Source organism: Tamandua tetradactyla, chromosome 2, assembly GCF_023851605.1.
Source record: "Tamandua tetradactyla isolate mTamTet1 chromosome 2, mTamTet1.pri, whole genome shotgun sequence".
Taxonomy (NCBI): Eukaryota; Metazoa; Chordata; class Mammalia; order Pilosa; family Myrmecophagidae; genus Tamandua; species Tamandua tetradactyla.
The window spans coordinates 133,192,811-133,206,171 of NC_135328.1; the positions used below are offsets into that span (position 1 = coordinate 133,192,811).

The 13,361-nt window shown below is 53.6% G+C and overlaps 2 protein-coding genes and 4 non-coding genes across 10 annotated transcripts; 1 reads left to right on the plus strand and 5 right to left on the minus strand.

Annotated features, from left to right (window-relative positions):
- Positions 1 to 178: 178 nt before the first annotated feature.
- Positions 179 to 3,309, minus strand: RPL7A (ribosomal protein L7a). Its single transcript, XM_077149080.1, has 8 exons — positions 3,201 to 3,309; positions 2,519 to 2,639; positions 1,885 to 2,034; positions 1,480 to 1,620; positions 1,205 to 1,284; positions 766 to 896; positions 423 to 492; positions 179 to 324 (listed from the first exon to the last, which is right to left on the minus strand). Exons 1-8 carry the CDS (start codon positions 3,201 to 3,203, stop codon positions 220 to 222), a joined length of 801 nt encoding a protein of 266 aa, XP_077005195.1. The 5' UTR covers positions 3,204 to 3,309; the 3' UTR covers positions 179 to 219.
- Positions 587 to 655, minus strand: LOC143675339 (small nucleolar RNA SNORD36). The gene has a single exon (XR_013171566.1). It is a non-coding gene; the product is annotated as a small nucleolar RNA SNORD36 (small nucleolar RNA).
- On the minus strand, positions 968 to 1,040 carry LOC143675337 (small nucleolar RNA SNORD36). The gene has a single exon (XR_013171564.1). It is a non-coding gene; the product is annotated as a small nucleolar RNA SNORD36 (small nucleolar RNA).
- LOC143675338 (small nucleolar RNA SNORD36) lies at positions 1,356 to 1,432 on the minus strand. The gene has a single exon (XR_013171565.1). It is a non-coding gene; the product is annotated as a small nucleolar RNA SNORD36 (small nucleolar RNA).
- On the minus strand, positions 2,797 to 2,872 carry LOC143675348 (small nucleolar RNA SNORD24). Its single transcript, XR_013171575.1, has one exon. It is a non-coding gene; the product is annotated as a small nucleolar RNA SNORD24 (small nucleolar RNA).
- On the plus strand, positions 3,298 to 9,596 carry MED22 (mediator complex subunit 22). Of its 5 annotated transcripts, none has more exons than XM_077149083.1 (5): positions 3,298 to 3,392; positions 4,166 to 4,346; positions 5,866 to 5,958; positions 6,294 to 6,502; positions 8,977 to 9,596. In XM_077149083.1, the coding sequence occupies exons 2-5, from the start codon at positions 4,224 to 4,226 to the stop codon at positions 9,164 to 9,166; spliced, it is 615 nt and encodes a 204-aa protein (XP_077005198.1). In that variant the 5' UTR covers positions 3,298 to 3,392; positions 4,166 to 4,223; the 3' UTR covers positions 9,167 to 9,596. The 5 variants fall into 5 exon arrangements, with proteins under 5 accessions (XP_077005198.1, XP_077005200.1, XP_077005201.1 ...); XM_077149085.1 differs by having other exon boundaries at positions 5,866 to 5,946; XM_077149086.1 differs by having other exon boundaries at positions 5,866 to 5,946; positions 6,342 to 6,502.
- The last annotated feature ends 3,765 nt before the right edge of the window (positions 9,597 to 13,361 follow it).

Genomic DNA, 13,361 nt, shown 5'->3' on the forward strand with positions numbered 1-13,361 from the left:
GGTTCAGAATACTAACGTACCGTGTGATGATTCTGTAGTATACAGGACTGGCATGTTAAGCAAATTTAGTTACTGATTGTGTGTGTTTGTGTGGCGGAGGGGGGGCATGGGAAAGTTTCTAGTTTGCAAATGCTCCCATGCCTCTTGCCTTCAACCCAGAAAGCGTAACAGACACTGGTTAAAGGAGAGTCTTTATTTTTATGTACAGGAGATCAACATTTAACCCAGTTTAGTGGCAAGTTCTTTAGCTTTTGCCTTCTCCAGCTTGGCAATGCGAGCCACAGATTTTGGACCCAAGACATTGCCTCCCCAGTGACGGCGGATCTGAAACAAAAAGAAGCAAGTTAGCTCGCCCTGTCATTTTTGGAGGCTTGAGAAGCATGTTTAGTGAAGCTATCCTATTGTGTAAAGGTGCCTCTTACCTCATCATATCTGTCGTTGTAATTGGTCCTAATAGCTTCCACCAGCTTAGCTAGTGCTCCTTTGTCTTCCCTACCAGAAAGGGAAAAAAAATAAATAAATAAGGCCTTTGCCTCAATTACTCTTGCAGAAAGCAGGAACACCTTTTTTAGCAAGCACAAACCCTTTTGCCTCAGATGAAAGTAATGACCACAAGGTTTGTTCAGGTGAAGAAATTCTTAACCATCATAGGCAAAGTTCAGACAACTATAATCCTTGAGCTAGAACATTAGTTTTTAAGTTAAAATCCCTCAAAAGAATGGGCATTGGGGTCCCGTCCCACCCACAACCAGGCCACCTACTTACGAGTTGACCTGTGTGAAGGCCACGGTAGTACAGGTCTTCCTGTGGACGAGACGTCCCAGCCTGGCCTTCCCCTTGATGATGCAGTAGGGGACCCCCATTTTGCGACACAAGGCAGGCAGGAAGACAACCAGCTGGAAGACAGCATCATCTCTGGAGTACATTTTGACCAAAAGCAGTAACTTAAAAGGGTTATTTGGTAGCAACTGCTCAGGGTTAAAAAGCTCATGGATTTGCACTTCAAGGTTTCATTCAGTGAGAGATTCACATCATTGCAAGAGCATGGGAGGGTGCCATGTTGAGACAGTTCAGATGAAAAAGCTGGTGGTCATGGTGACCCCACTTTGGCCTCCATGCCTCAGTCCACTCTATCCATCTTCCTAGTACCAACGTAAGGACCCAACTTGAGTTTAGCCTCAATGCTTGTAAGTCAGAAATGTACCTCGATGGGGTCCACATCATGTGCAATCACCACCAGCTGAGCCTTCTTGTTTTCCACCAATGTGGTGACAGTGTTCACTCCTGCAACACACAATACACGTGTGAGCACAAAGGGCTGCTCAGGTCACAGAACAGCCCTGTGGTCACTCAGCTGTGACTCAGTGTTAAAAAGCTCTGATTTTACCCTTCACGGTAATTTCAGGTGAAGAAATTCGCTCATCATTTTAACAGCTGGCCCCATCAGCCACCCTGTTCTAAAAAGAGAGGCTCACTCACCTGCTCGTAGCACAGGCGGCCTCTTAGTGGGGACATCCCCTTTGCCAGCAGCTTTCTTCTCAGCCCGGGCCAACAGCCTCTGCTTCTTCTCGTGCTTTGTCTCTGGTTTGTACTTGTGGGCCAACTTAAGCAGTTGAGTAGCTGGGAAAATACTGTTTAGTTTAGGTATGCCAAGTGACATTCTTTGTCACAATCTAAATTCTACATCACTGTCCTGGTGATTAAGTGATAATGACAACTGCATTCAACAAATGTAAGACCCCATGGGAAACCATCTCAAGCTTTGGAATCTAGACAAGGAATTCCACCCCCAAAGAACTCGTATGTGACACTGTCAGTTAAGCCACGGCCCTGCCTGAGAACCCTTTCTTTTCCCAGTGCTGGCTCCATGCCACGACACCTCACCTGTCTGGCGGTCCAAGGCCTGGGTGAACTGGTTGATGGCAGGGGGCACTTTCAGCCGCTTGTAGAGGATGGCCCTTTGCCGCTGCAGCCGGATGTAGCGGGGCCATTTGACAAAGCGGGTGAGGTCCCTCTTGGGCTGGATATCCTGCCCTGAGAAGTAGAGGGGTAACATGGTAAGCGAGGCTCAAACGCTCTGTCATGTTTGGGGCTGCTGGGGCATCAGCCATGTTTGTGGTTTAAAGTGCCATCACCATGCTTCAGACAGCAATATTTTCCATTGTTCGCACACATCCTTTAGACCACAGAGGAAGCATAGTGAACCCTTTCCTGGTCTAATACCACCAGGAACGCATTCCGAGTACCTTGGCCAAGTAAAATGCCACAGGCCATGCTCCCAACACTTGAACTTGGGATAACCCCACAAAGGATGTCATTTCATTACTAATTCAAAGGAATAGAACAGTTTACAGCTAAAAACTGTCACAAGAAGAACTCAAATCCAGGAAGCATCAACTCGAGACCCCTACAATCAATCCACTGCTAATAGACGTCTGATGGATCCTGCTCCATAAACTACCATTTTCTTTGGGAAGCACACACAGAAGCTGCCACCATCTCCCTTTTTCCTACTCACCAATGCCAAAATTCTTGGGCCTTTTCTCAAACAGCGGATTTATCACCTTCTTGGCCTCCTGCTTCTTCACAACAGCAGGGGCCGGAGCCACCTTTTTCCCCTTCGCCTTCTTTCCTTTCGGCTGGCGAAAAAAGAAAACCCAGTTAAAACCGCCATTTCCCCATCTCCTCTGCCAGTTTCTCTGTGGAGAACGCGGGGCAGGGACTGGTCTCCTAGCCAAGTTCTGCTCCCAGGCTCAAAAGAAAGCAGGGCTGAGTGCCCGGCCACACGCCCGCTCGTGCATCAGCGATCTCGGTGGTTAAGGGCGTCCACACCACTACTCGGATAGCAAATATTCTTTTCACATCATCTGCACAAGCGCGGGACAGCCTAGGGAGATGCTCTTAAGAGACATCGGGCCGGAGCACTCGGAGGGCTCGCAGCCCCTCTGCGCCCTGAGCCCGCTGGCGCGCCCGGCTGGGCCTCGGAACAGCAAGGGCGGCCTCGGAGCCCGGTTCGCGGCGAACTCCGCATTGCGGCGCGATGGCTTCCCGGCTTCCCTCCCCGCTGGCCCGGCTACGCAAGCGCACCCTTCTCCCGACACCTACATGCCAGACCCCGCGGGGCTGTAGTAGCACGAGGCCCCGACGAGGATGGCGACAGATAGAGCCCAAGCCAGGACGCAGAACACAAACTCACTCACCATCTTGGGCGGCGGGGCGAGAGAGAAAGAAAAGGGAATTATGGGTAATTTGTACGTGACCTCGGAGATCGCGAGAATTGTGTCCTGCGCGAGATTTCTGATTTAAAGTGACAGACCCTTTGTGCCGGCGCGCCGAGAGTGGCACCGAGAGAGGCCGCGCGTGAGAGGGAGTGTCGGATCCGGGAGGCGCGGGTAGGCGTGGGCCTGGGTCCGCGGTCCGGCTGTGCGGTGGACTCCGGGCTTTCGTCCTGCGGGGCCGTGTAGACGGAACTTCCCGTGAAGGGGGTGTGGCGTGTGGGCCGCCCGCGCGGTTTCCTTCACCCCCGAGCCCCAACTCAGAACCCCGGGCCCTTCCTGCGGCCGCGGCCTCGTACACCTGGGCCCCGGAGGAAAGCTGACTCCTGAGGAGCCAGGCCAAACAATGCGCCCGTGCTCTGGGGTCATGGGAGCCCCGGGAGGGTTTCGGCGGGTGGCAGTCGCGTTTTAGGGCGTCCGGCTGTGCCTGTGGAGACGAGGCAGGGAGGGAGGCGGGAGGGGGATGGCGTGGAGGAAAAGCGTGGATCCGGAAGGTGTCTGGGCTGAGAGGCAGAAGGACTGGGTGCTGGTAGGGGGACGGGGGGCGGAGGCGCCCTGGGGAGAAGTTCACGGGAGGGGGGGGTGGGGAGCCCCTTCCAGGCCTGGGGGACGTGCAGCAGCAAAGCCAAGAGCCCGATGTGGGCCTGGACTGGGGAGGCGGCTGGAGCCCCAGGGCAGAGTTTTGTGGGTTTGGCGGGCTTGCCCAGGGAGAGGGCATGAAGCAGGGCTAGAGGGCCGGGACCAGCAGTGCCTGCTTACGGAACGAGTTTATTAAGCAGAAAAGAAATCACCAGAAAGCCGTGCGTTCTCTTGAGCTGGGGGCGCGGAGAGGTTGGTTGGGAGCTGTGCTCAGCTCACACTCAGACTTCTGTCCTCCGTGCTGTTCCCAGGTGCTGACAGGTGTCCCCCAGGCCTCGGCTGTGCCCCCACACCACCCGAGGCTCCACCATGGCCCAACAGAGAGCCCTGCCACAGAGCAAAGAGACGCTGCTTCAGTCTTACAACAAACGGCTCAAGGATGACATCAAGTCCATCATGGATAATTTCACCGAGATTATCAAGACGGCCAAGGTGGGCAGGGCTGGCCGTGGAAACCAGAGAAATGAGCAGGGTCTAGAGAGATCACAGAGAATTGAGCTGAGTGGCTTCCTCTGGTGAATGGTATCCTATCATTCCAGACAGGTGATTGGCATGGGGAACATGCTGTCAGCAGCTCCCACCATAAATGGGGCACACACCTAAGCCAGGTACAGCAGGTTTCGTGGAGATGACACTTGGGAGCAGGAGGTGGCAGGGGATTGACAATCGCAAGCAAGCCCTGGAGGGGCTCTGTAGTCCAATTGCTAGGGCTCAAAGTCCAGCACCACTTAGGAACTGTGTGGATTTGGACTGGTTACTTGATTTCTCAGCACCTCTGTTTGCTCAGCAAATGGGGAAACAGATTGACTGCCTTAGAGGATCTTTGCCATGATAGACTGAATTTAGAGAAAGCATTACCCTGGCCCTGGCACAGAGCAGGCATCCCATAAACCCTAGTTCTTGGGAGTATGATCAAGGAGAGAAAGGATATGATAAACTGAGAAGGTCACTTCGGGGATGGGTAGAATGGTCAGGAATCAGTCAGACATTCGTTTCATGCTTCTTATGTGTCAGGTAGGTTGTGAGAGAGACTAGGTCCATATCACTTAGTTTCATAAGAACTTTATGAGGTAGGTACCATTGTTTCCTTCCCCATTTTCAGAGGAGAAAACCGACGCACAGGGGAGTTAATATCTTGCCTGAGGTCACTCGGCTCATAACCAGCAGAGCCAGGATTTGAAGCCTGACAGTCTTCTGAGCCCACACTCTTAACCACTGACCGTGAGACCACAATGGCCCTTACCCCACTCCCATCCGAGATGATGGGGGCATCGGTAGCCTTGGACTCCTGCTTCCCCATTTCCTGTCAGAGGTTCCTGGAGCACCCTGTGTTGTCTGTCCCAGCCTCAAATGTGTTCACCCAGGAAGCACTCAATAAGTGGCTGCTTAAGAAAGAGCACAGTCCCTTTACCCACCCACCCAATGCAGCTTATTGGTGCCCGTCTCTCACCCAGCTCCAAGCTTGTGACCTGAAGCCCTACTGAATAGGGCTCCCCTCCCCCTGCAAATGACTTGATCCCTGATGGAACCCCATCCCTGCTCCTAGCACAGCAGTGACAACCCGTTCATCCTGACCCCTTCTCACTTCTTGCACAGCCGCATGACAGAGGGTGAAACTGAATGTTTCCGGGATTCTGGTTGGCAGATACGTGCACATTAACTGAATGTGGGCAAAGCCCTACTGAATAGGGCTCCCCTCCCCCTGCAAATGACTTGATCCCTGATGGAACCCCATCCCTGCTCCTAGCACAGCAGTGACAACCCGTTCATCCTGACCCCTTCTCACTTCTTGCACAGCCGCATGACAGAGGGTGAAACTGAATGTTTCCGGGATTCTGGTTGGCAGATACGTGCACATTAACTGAATGTGGGCAAGTGTTAGGTGTGGCCGGACTGCATCCTGTGGGCCAGGGGTCGGCAATCCTAATTCTGGCCTTCTCCTGCCCTGCAGATTGAGGATGAGACCCAGGTGTCACGGGCCACTCAGGGTGAGCAGGACAACTATGAGATGCACGTGCGAGCCGCCAACATCGTGAGTCACCAGGTGGAGGGTTCCAGCCGGCTCCAGGAGCACTTGGGGTTTCCCTGGGTAGAGTATGGGACACTTTATCACTGGTCTCCCTTTCCCGTGGACAGGCAGCAGAAGGAAGATACAGCAAGGCTGTGGTTTCAGCCCCTTGGCAGCTTTCAAGAATGGGGTGGGGAATAAGTCTTTTCCTGGGGGCCCATGTCATCCCCACAACGACCCTGGGTGGGTAAGCCCTCCAGGCCTGTTTTGCAGATGAGGAAGCAGAGGCTCTGTGAGAGGGGGCATTGCTTGTGGGGGCAGAACTGCTAGCCCCTCATTGACCCCTGGCTGCTCTGGTCTGGCCATTGCAGGTCCGAGCTGGCGAGTCCCTGATGAAGTTGGTCTCTGATCTTAAGCAGTTCCTGATCCTCAACGACTTCCCATCCGTGAATGACGCCATTGACCAGCGAAACCAGCAGCTGCGGGCCCTGCGGGAAGAGTGCGATCGGAAACTTGTGGCGCTGCGGGATGAGGTCGCCATCGACCTGTATGAGCTGGAGGAGGACTACTACTCGTCCAGGTACAGATAGGGCCCACCCCCACGGAGGGGCGCCTGTGAACTTGCACCTGGCAGCCCCCCCCCCCCCCAACCAGGCAGCCTGAAGTACCTCTCATTTTTTCCAAACCCTTCCTGGTTCTGGTCAGAGCGTGGGACCAGCAGATAATTTACAGCCATCTACTGAGCCCTGGGCCTTTCCCACCAGCAGCGTGATGAGAATCATGGAACCTCAAGGCAGGTGGGCCACTAGATGCACAGTCCCTATGGGACAGTGGAGAAGGCAGGGCGGCTGCCTACTGTCACCCAGCGGCAGGAGGGTGGCCAGTACTCCTGGCCAGCACTGGGCCGCCTCCTTCCAGAGACTTTCTCATCAGGCAGGGCTCTCTGGCCCGGTGTTCCTCCTCTCAGCTTTTAAATCGATGCTTAAAACACATGGGCAGAGGCCGACCTCACTCCTCTTGGCCACCACTACCATGCCACGCCCAGGGCTGCAATTCCATGTGGATTCCACCAGAAACTCCACAGTAGACGGCTGTGAGAGGAAAATTCCCAAATGGAGAATGGCCTTGAAAGCCAGACCCAGGCACCAGGACCACCAGTTTCTATTCATTTCAGCCTTGTTTATGAAGCACTCCTGTGTGCCTGCACCGGGATACGGCAGGAGGCCAGGGCTCGTCGTCCCAGCCCTTGGGGGCCACTTGGGATCCCAAAAGCTCTGCCCATTTGAACTGGAAGGGCTCTGAGAAACCAGTCTGAGTCCTATTTACATTGGGCTAAACCGAGGCTGGAGATGGGGCAGGCCTTACTGCTCCACACCCCTTAACTCAGAAAATCAAGACTGGGTCCAGCAGACACAGAGGTCATGCCCATCTCGTCCCCTCGCCCCAACAAATTTTTCTTCCTTTCCGGGCTGGGGTGGGGGGTGGATTGGAAAGGCTTGTGTCTGTCCCAGGGAAGGCTCCCTGAGGACCTGTAGGTGCCCAGGACCAGCATGCTCTGGGGCCTGACGTCTGCAGGTGGGTGTCCCCACTCTGGACCCGCTTCTGTCCCTTGTGTTCTCTACTGTGGGAAGGGACTGAATGTGGCTGCCCAGCTGGAGTGGTTCTTGAGTTTTCCAGAGAGTTCTGGATCTGCCCTTGCTCCCCAATATTCAGGGGCTCAGCCTGCATTGCAAGCATCTCCTCCACACCAGGCATCAGAGGAGCACGGGTCCTGGAGTATTCCAGGCCCTTCCATGAGGTGACCCCTTCCATACCTCCAGCATGGCCCTACCCCGGGGGCCTCTGGACTGAGCCCTGCCTCCCCAGTCAAGGGTCTGCCCAGAGGACCAGAGCCTCTGCTGCCCTCACCTCACCCTGTCCGTTTCTGTGGTTTACCCAGAGGTGTGCCTGGGCCAGCCAGGTGTCCCCCTCCCCCTACAAGGCAGTCCCTGGGTGCCTTAGGGGGCTGAGGGGGGCTGATCCCGACTCCCTCAGGGTCTCCTGTGGCCGAGTAGTTTGGATTCCTCACCTGCAGAGATCTTTTATATGGTCAAGGGACAAACAAGTCAGGCTGCCGAGGGTGAGACCCAGGCAGGTTTCACTGGACTTTCCCTGCTGTCCCGTGGATAAGTGTTGCTATGCGCTACCCAAACCCAAACTGCCCGCCTCTCCAGCTCTGTCTCCTTCCTGAGCTCCCGCTGCCCTCCATGCCCACCCCACACTCTCTCACCCACCTTTTTACTCACTGTCTGCCCTTTTCAGCTCTGCCTCTCTCCCTCTGCTCCCTCTGAGAGGCCACCCTGTGCTGAGGGTGCTTTCCAGCCTCAGCTCAGGGCTGAGCAAGGGAGGATGCAGGGGAACCTGGGGGACTTCGGCACAGTAGGAATGGCAGGGGCCAAGCTGGGGCTCCTGGGGGCTGTAATGAGGCCACGTTGTACACCCCGCTGAGGTCCCAGGAGCAGAGGCACTGCCCAAGACCACACAGCATTGCGGGTGGGAAAGAGCTCCAGGGCCCGTGTTGCTACCTGTCGCCCGTAAAGGCCTGGTGCCAGGCTAGGGCAGGTTGAAATATGACAGGGCCTGCCTCACAGAACTTACTAAGCTTAGTGACCTAGGAAAGGCTGAAAGCAGCATGGGCTGCTGGGCTGGGGTCCAGCAGGTACCTAGGATGACACCCTGTGGGAGCCTGGCAGGATGAACACTGGCTGGTATGATGGGCTGTCCAGGAGCCAGCTCTGCCCAGGGCTCACCCAGGCTGAGGGGCAGCCCTGCTGGGGTCCTGCAGCCTGTGAGGGCTGACCCAGGATGGCTCCCTCTGTGGTAAGGGTGGTCCCTCGGCCAGGCCTATGTGAGGGAGGGGAGGCCAGCCCAGAGCAGAGGAAGGAGAGGCAGGGGCTGGGGTGTGGGTTTCCCTCTGTGTTTTCTTAACTCTGCTTCTGTCTTGCTTTTTCCCCCTCCCTGGCTTCTGCCTCTACCTGCTCCTGTCTGTCCCTGGGGTTTCTGGTGGTGGAAAAGCTCAAGTCTTTGCGAAGCTAATGACCTGCCTCTGTGTGAAGCTTATTGGAGGCCCGACCTCGACACGGACTCCACTGATGGCCTCTCGGCCCCTTTGCTGGCTTCCCCAGAACCCAGCTCTGGCTCTTTGCCAGCCGCAGCCCCTGCCCACCCCCATGCTGGTGGCCCTGGCCCCACAGAGCACTCCTGACCACCTAGGGTGCCCCTCCCTGGTACCTGTTGCCCCTCCAGACAGCCCCTGGAGCTGCTGTGGCTTCCTTGGAAATCTCAGCCTGGGCCTCGGGGCCAGCCCACCCAGAACTGTTGGGGACACCATCTCCCACTCGCCGGTTTCCCATGGTTCATCCTCTAGGCCACCATCTTCACAATTTCCCTGGCTCCGCCAGGAACGGGCAGGGGTGGAGGGCAGTTTTTGAGGAGTATTTAACCCATACCAACAGTGGGCAGGAGGGTAAGCTGTGCCCTGGGTAGGGTGGGGTCTAAAACAAGTTCAGTCTCTGGCCATGTTGGAGGGGTGCCTGTCCTCACAGCAGCCCGATGTGTGGGCCTTCCCAAACCCTCCTGCCATGTGCGTTCTGATTGTAATGAGACTGTTGAATAAAGCCACCATTGCCCACTTGCATTGGCTCCTCTGTCTTCCTCATCCCTGGTCGTGCTGGGACCCCCTAGTCTCCCAGCGCTGACGGGAGCCACCGTGCCTCCTCTCATCTGCGCAGGGCTCCCTGCAGACAGGGACATACTCCATTGGGCACCTGGGCTGCCTGGTCCCCAGGGCATGGCGAGTGAGTGAAACTGTCTTCCACGTGCGTGGGCCCGACCCCTTACCGCCTCTGTCCTTACAAACCTGAGTGGAGCCGTTACCTCCCGTGTCCCGAGAGGAGAGGACGTATGGGCTCGGAAGGCTCTGGGGTGTGTGCCAAGGTCACAGAGCTGGGAAGTGAAGTGGCAGGAAATGGGGCTCGAGCCTGGATGGGATGGTAAATACAGGGCCTCCCGGCTTCCTTAACGCTTGCGGTATAGAGGGCATGCGGGCTGGGCCTCACCCTGGCCCCGAGCTGCCTCTCCCCATAAGAGGGGTTCCCCATCCTCACTCCTGAAAGAGGCAACACAGGCCGCCTTGTCGGGAACCCCCTACAGCCACACTAAAGTTCCCAGGCAGCCAGTGTGTGCCCTGGCTGGGAAGTTGCCTCTGAGCCGCCTTCTGGCTGGTAAGGTTGGCAATGGGCTCTTCCCACAATATGTTAAGAAATTTATGAAAGAGCTTGAGGTTAACCAGAAGAAAGATGGCAGCCGGGTAGGAGCACACGGGAGGACGAAGCCAGGACGGGGGCCCACCGTTGGTGGTGGTAGTGGGGGGGTGTCCCTCCACCCCTAAGGGCTGAGGATGGAGTCCCCCTGCAGTGGTTTTACACTGCCCTTCAGAGGTGAGTTTGTCCCTTTGAAGCAAAGCCGTGGGCCCTTCCCGTGCTGTCTGGCAGCCAGCTTCCCCCTCCTCCCCACCGCCCCCAGGTTTCCCTCTCGGACCTACCCCTGGCCAGGCTCAGCCACCCTCGTCCACAGGAGTTTGAATCCCGAGGTTGTATTTCAAGGCTGTTCGAACCCATGGAAAATTATAGCTCAGGCATACCCAGCAGACCCCTCTCTGCCCTCACCTTCCCCGTGGCTCACCTTTTCTCTTCTGTGAAAACCACTCAGCGGTTGGGTGCAGACCTCGGCCTGGGCAGCGCAGCTCATGGCCTGTGCTGTCCCCATGCCCCGCGGGGTCACCCACATTTCCCTAGCCATTCCCCAAGGGTCTCCTGCCTGTTGTTATTCTGTGTTGCGTTTAGTCCTCATTCGTTGTAGTCCTCTTAGGCCTGGAATGAGATCAGGACATGGTGGGGTGGGTTGAGTACAGTCTTGGGGGGCTCTGCAGGCAGAACCCACAGGAGATTCTGGGGCTTGAAGCCCGGGAAGGGTGGGGTCAGGGAGGGCAGAAGGGGGTGGGGTGCGGTGGTTCTGGACGTAGCAGGTGGGCAGGTATGCTCACTGTCCCAACCGAGTGAGCAGGGCTCCGAAGGGTCTGGCAGAAGCGAGAGAGGCCCGGGGACTCAGTGGAGCCCCGGTGGGAAGGCACAGCAGGGAGGGGAGGGCCTGGCTGCCTGGGGAATGGAAGCCCCTTGAGGACAAGTGCCTAAAAGAGGGAGAATCAGGTTGTGAAATGTTCCAGAAAATCATGAACTTTATCAGGGAGTTTAACTGTTCACATCTGATAGTTGTTATGCTTCACATTGTCAGGTGCAGTTTTCTCTTTGACAGTGGAAACACTGTATTGTTTAGAATTGAATTGGAAATACAAATATAAATTCTTGGCTTTTAAAGTAGAAAAATAAATAAGTAAATGCGTTTTTTTTCTAGCTCTGACCCCTGAAATGACCTAGATGCAGGCCACCCCCACGAAGCTCCCCAGTACCCTGATTCTGTTTTTTAATAAAAGTTTTTCCCTCAAAGGGGTCAGGGCTTCTAGGAGAAAGGGCTGATTCCGTGTCGGGCAGGGAAGTCCACGGTGAGCCTGGAATGCTGCTTTGTGCCACAACGCAAGGAAGATGTCCAAGTTCATAGCATTGGGTCCAGAGAACACAGCTGTTGGCCAAAAGGGAACGCCCAGTACTTAGTGATGGGACAGTTTGAGCTGTTTACTCAAAAGAGTAATAGCTATAGGTGATTGAAATAACTGACACACAAAAAGAAATAATAAGTCATTCTAGAAAAGATGAACAGAACCAGATACGTGATTGTTGAATTTACCAATGTCAAGACAACCATGGAGACACACAACACTTAATTGGATTATATTGAGATGTATTAATTGGCCATTCATAAATAGGACCAGGTTTGATTCAAGTTCTCCTTAAAGACAAATGTTAAAATTAGACAGGCTCATAAGCAAGGTCTACACTCCAAACTTCAACCACTTAGAATGTCTGGGTTTCCTCTACCTGCCCCGGCACGTCTCTGGTGGCACCCACCACCTCCTGCCCTAGGGAAGACCTCAGGGAAGCCTCGAAGGCCTACCTGGAGATGGAGACACAGGACAGAGAGCTCCAGACTTGCGATGTGAACTGAGAATCCCACAGGAGGACCCATCATGCCCGACCCTTGCCGCGTCCCTATTCCTTCAGCATCTCTTGCTGTAGCAGACCCTGACCCACCCTCCATCCCCTACTGATCACTTGATGACGTCTTTCCAAACCAGCTCTTTCCTTAAGTTGTAAAGTTTCCATTTCTCTTAACTGTAATCCCGATTTTTTTTTAACTGATGCTATGTTTTAAAACTCCATCCTGTAACCAAAACTCCTGACTGATCTTACTTGTGTCCCCATCTTGTTTTGCATGCCGTTGCATGCAGCCTCCTGAAGTCAGGTGCCCTTGTAGCTAGCCCTTATTGATTAATGTAAGTCAGCTCAGAACTAAACGCCCCAAGTTCCTAACCCGTCTTGTTGAACCTAGTCAGTTCTAATCAAAGTTAGCCCGCCTGACACACACAGTAGCCGAAGTACGTAATTGCTCTAGGCATACTCAGTGATTAGACTATCTCTGACCTCATCATCTAAACCAGCTTCGCTTATTATCCTAAGCTTGCCCACCTCTGCTCGAATGCCATAAAATATTGAACATTTCTCCAGTTCAGGGAGACATTTAAGGAAACTGTCTTCCTGTCTTCACGAGGCTTACCTTTGCTAAATAAACTTTTTCTCTTCTCAAAATCACGGTGTCTTCAACCTGGAGGTTATTCTTATGCATTATATAGATATCCCCTTTTTAGATTAAGGTCTACTAGGCTAGAGGGAAGTGCCTGAAACTGTAGAGCTGCATTCCAGTAGCCATGTTTCTTTTATTTATTTATTTATTAAACATAACAACATACAAACATCCTAACGATATGAGCATCCCATTCTTGTTATACAATCAATAACTCACAATATCATCACCTAGTTGTATATTCATCATGATCATTTCTTAGAACATTTGTAATCAATTTAGAAAAAGAAATAAAAAGAAAACAAAAAAATTCATGCCTACCTTACCCCTTACCCCTCCCTTTCATTGATCACTAGCATTTCAATCTATTAAATTTATTTTAACATTTGTTCTCCCTATTATTTATTTTTAATCCATACGTTTTCCTGGTCTGTCGATAAGGTAGATAAAAGGAGCATCAGACACAAGGTTTTTACAATCACAGTCATATTGCAAAAGCTGTATCATTATACAATCATAGTCTATGATTGGACTATGAGTAAAATTGATGGATTAAAAAGAAATAAATAATAGAGGGAGCAAATGTTAAAATTTAAAAATAAATATATTGGATAGATAGAAATACTAGTGAGAGGGAGAAGTAA

Bases quoted from the DNA above. Each gene is read 5' to 3' on its own strand.
- RPL7A (XM_077149080.1), bottom strand. The intron at 2,035-2,518 runs GTGAGTAGGAAA...TCTACTTCTCAG, and splicing joins GCCCAAGAATTTTGGCATTG to GGCAGGATATCCAGCCCAAG. The intron at 493-765 runs GTAAGTAGGTGG...CCTTTCTGGTAG, and splicing joins GCCTTCACACAGGTCAACTC to GGAAGACAAAGGAGCACTAG.
- MED22 (XM_077149083.1), top strand. From the start codon at position 4,224: ATGGCCCAACAGAGAGCCCTGCCACAGAGCAAAGAGACGCTGCTTCAG. The intron at 5,959-6,293 runs GTGGAGGGTTCC...TGGCCATTGCAG, and splicing joins CCAACATCGTGAGTCACCAG to GTCCGAGCTGGCGAGTCCCT. The intron at 6,503-8,976 runs GTACAGATAGGG...GTGGTGGAAAAG, and splicing joins GAGGACTACTACTCGTCCAG to CTCAAGTCTTTGCGAAGCTA.